The 3,599-nt window shown below is 34.3% G+C and overlaps 1 protein-coding gene across 1 annotated transcript; it reads left to right on the top strand.

The window, feature by feature from the left end:
- The first annotated feature begins 595 nt into the window (after nucleotides 1–595).
- LOC139870538 (uncharacterized) lies at nucleotides 596–1,311 on the top strand. Its single transcript, XM_071858323.1, has 2 exons — nucleotides 596–685; nucleotides 790–1,311. The coding sequence occupies exons 1-2, from the start codon at nucleotides 596–598 to the stop codon at nucleotides 1,309–1,311; spliced, it is 612 nt and encodes a 203-aa protein (XP_071714424.1).
- The last annotated feature ends 2,288 nt before the right edge of the window (nucleotides 1,312–3,599 follow it).

Below are 3,599 nucleotides of genomic sequence, written 5' to 3'. Positions count from 1 at the left end.
ATCTCAATTTCATTATCGTTATTTACTTTACGCTTTAAATTAAGTTATATTTATTTTTAATATTTTACATTAGATTTTAACAGCGACTTAAGTTTTAAAATCGACAAACCGGTCATTAAACGGTAAAAACCCCCTTTTATAATAATAATACTACTTATATATATATTTTTATTTTTACAAATATAGTTTTTAAAAATATAGCGTTAAACTTAGCTAAGATCCCTGTGGAACGAACCGGACTTACTAAAAACTACACTACTGTACGATTAGGTACACTGCCTATAAGTGTTGTAGCAAGGTTTAGGTATATCCGCTCTATAAATAAATAAATAACTTGTGTAAAATTGTATCGTATTTAATAGTATTTTGTAGTAAAAATATAACTATTTTGTACCCCTTCGCTTTAACATCAGCATTCATTGAAATGAAAGAATATATCGCCAATCTCCCAACCTTGACCTCACCCGTACAAGGAGAAACGCTCTTCATATATCTGGAAGATTCGAAAGAATGTATCAGCACAGTCTTAGTCTCGGAGCGAGAAAGGATATAAGTATCGATATACTTCGTTAGTCGGGTACTTCAGGGAGCAGAGATGAACTATCCTGTGCTTGAGAAGCTCACCTTGGCACTTGTCCACATAGATAGGAAACTCCGGAAATACTTCCAATCACATCAAATAGTGGTACTCACCAACAAACCCATCAGACAAGTACTTTCGAAGCCTGAAAAGTCGGGTAGGATGGCCAAATGGGCCATCGAGTTGGGTGAACATGACATCGAATTCAGGGTAAGATCGCGATCGAACGGCAAGTATTGGCATATTTCATAGCCAAAACAGATAACATTGATGAAGAAGATACAATGAACTTCACTCAAGTTATCATTCCGAAGGTTGCAAATGAAGAATGGAAGTTGTACACTGACGGTGCGTCAAGCTCTGATGGATCAGGTGCCGGCCTAATGTTGGTAAATCCTGAAGGAAAAGAGTTTACTTATGCACTTTGTTTCGAATTCACAACCACCAATAACGAGGCTGAATACGAAGCGCTACTCGCGGGACTAAGAATGGCGAAGGAACTAAAGATTCTCCATCTTCGTGCTTTTGTTGACTCGCAATTAGTGGCTAACCAAATCAAGGGCACCTTTGAAGCCCGACAACCCACCATCCAACTTTACCTCTCAAAAGCGAAGGAACTAATTGAAAGTTTCAAAACCTTCGAACTTGAACATGTCCAACAAAGCCAAAACAAGAAGGCAGACGCACTAAGCAAACTCGCCTCGTTGAAATTTGAGCACCTCACGAAGTAAGCATTGATGGAAGTGCTAGAAAAGAAATCGATCCTGGAAGAAGAAGTCAATGATCTCATACAAGAAGACGAGGTAACATGGATGACCCTACTACAAGTGTATCTCGGAACAAGAATATTACCGGAGGACAAAAATGAAGCAAGGAAGATAACGATAAAGGCACCCTCTTACAAAATGATGAATGGGGCCCTGTATCGAAGGTCCTTCTTAACACCATGGCTTCGATGTGTGGGGCTGAAGCAAGCAACTGTGATAATCCAAGAAATGCATGAGGGCATATGTGAAATGTCCCGTTCTTATTGATTAAAAACGTTCCATATTAATTGATTTCGTTGCGAGGTTTTGACCTCTATATGAGACGTTTTTCAAAGACTGCATTCATTTTAAAACAAACCATAACCTTTATTTCATCAATAAAGGTTTAAAAAGCTTTACGTAGATTATCAAATAATGATAATCTAAAATATCCTGTTTACACACGACCATTACATAATGGTTTACAATACAAATATGTTACAACAAAATAAGTTTCTTGAATGCAGTGTTTACACAATATCATACAAGCATGGACTCCAAATCTCGTCCTTATTTAAGTATGCGACAGCGGAAGCTCTTAATAATCACCTGAGAATAAACATGCTTAAAACGTCAACAAAAATGTTGGTGAGTTATAGGTTTAGCCTATATATATCAAATCATAATAATAGACCACAAGATTTCATATTTCAATACACATCCCATACATAGAGATAAAAATCATTCATATGGTGAACACCTGGTAACCGACATTAACAAGATGCATATATATAAGAATATCCCCATCATTCCGGGACACCCTTCGGATATGATATAAATTTCGAAGTACTAAAGCATCCGGTACTTTGGATGGGGTTTGATAAACCCAATAGATCTATCTTTAGGATTCGCGTCAATTAGGGTGTCTGTTACCTAATTCTTAGATTACCAGACTTAATAAAAAGGGGCATATTCGATTTCGATAATTCAACCATAGAATGTAGTTTCACGTACTTGTGTCTATTTTGTAAATCATTTATAAAACCTACATGTATTCTCATCCCAAAAATATTAGATTTTAAAAGTGGGACTATAACTCACTTTCACAGATTTTTACTTCGTCGGGAAGTAAGACTTGGCCACTAGTTGATTCACGAACCTATAACAATATATACATATATATCAAAGTATGTTTAAAATATATTTACAACACTTTTAATATATTTTGATGTTTTAAGTTTATTAAGTCAGCTGTCCTCGTTAGTAACCTACAACTAGTTGTCCACAGTTAGATGTACATAAATAAATCGATAAATATTATCTTGAATCAATCCACGACCCAGTGTATACGTATCTCAATATTGATCACAACTCAAACTATATATATTTTGGAATCAACCTCAACCCTGTATAGCTAACTCCAACATTCACATATAGAGTGTCTATGGTTGTTCCGAAATATATATAGATGTGTCGACATGATAGGTCGAAACATTGTATACGTGTCTATGGTATCTCAAGATTACATAATATACAATACAAGTTGATTAAGTTATGGTTGTAATAGATTTGTTACCAATTTTCACGTAGCTAAAATGAGAAAAATTATCCAATCTTGTTTTACCCATAACTTCTTCATTTTAAATCCGTTTTGAGTGAATCAAATTGCTATGGTTTCATATTGAACTCTATTTTATGAATATAAACAGAAAAGTATAGGTTTATAGTCGGAAAAATAAGTTACAAGTCGTTTTTGTAAAGGTAGTCATTTCAGTCAAAAGAACGACGTCTAGATGACCATTTTAGAAAACATACTTCCACTTTGAGTTTAACCATAATTTTTGGATATAGTTTCATGTTCATAATAAAAATCATTTTCTCATAATAACAACTTTTAAATCAAAGTTTATCATAGTTTTTAATTAACTAACCCAAAACAGCTCGCGGTGTTACTACGACGGCGTAAATCCGGTTTTACGGTGTTTTTCGTGTTTCCAGGTTTTAAATCATTAAGTTAGCATATCATATAGATATAGAACATGTGTTTAGTTAATTTTAAAAGTCAAGTTAGAAGGATTAACTTTTATTTGCGAACAAGTTTAGAATTAACTAAACTATGTTCTAGTGATTACGAGTTTAAACCTTCAAATAAGATAGTTTTATATATATGAATCGAATGATGTTATGAACATCATTACTACCTCAAGTTTAGTAGGTAAACCTACTGGAAGTGACAAGAAATGATCTAGCTTCAAAGGATCTTAGATGGCTTG

Source organism: Rutidosis leptorrhynchoides, chromosome 10, assembly GCF_046630445.1.
Source record: "Rutidosis leptorrhynchoides isolate AG116_Rl617_1_P2 chromosome 10, CSIRO_AGI_Rlap_v1, whole genome shotgun sequence".
Taxonomy (NCBI): domain Eukaryota; kingdom Viridiplantae; phylum Streptophyta; class Magnoliopsida; order Asterales; family Asteraceae; genus Rutidosis; species Rutidosis leptorrhynchoides.
The sequence above is the reverse complement of the archived record's forward strand: the minus strand, read 5'-3'. Positions and strand labels throughout refer to the sequence as shown.

What these genes read in the sequence shown, in the direction of transcription:
- LOC139870538 (XM_071858323.1), top strand. Translation starts at nt 596, where the DNA reads ATGAACTATCCTGTGCTTGAGAAGCTCACCTTGGCACTTGTCCACATA. An exon ending in TCCAATCACATCAAATAGTG is followed by an intron (nt 686 to 789) that starts GTACTCACCAAC and finishes CATCGAATTCAG; the next exon opens with GGTAAGATCGCGATCGAACG.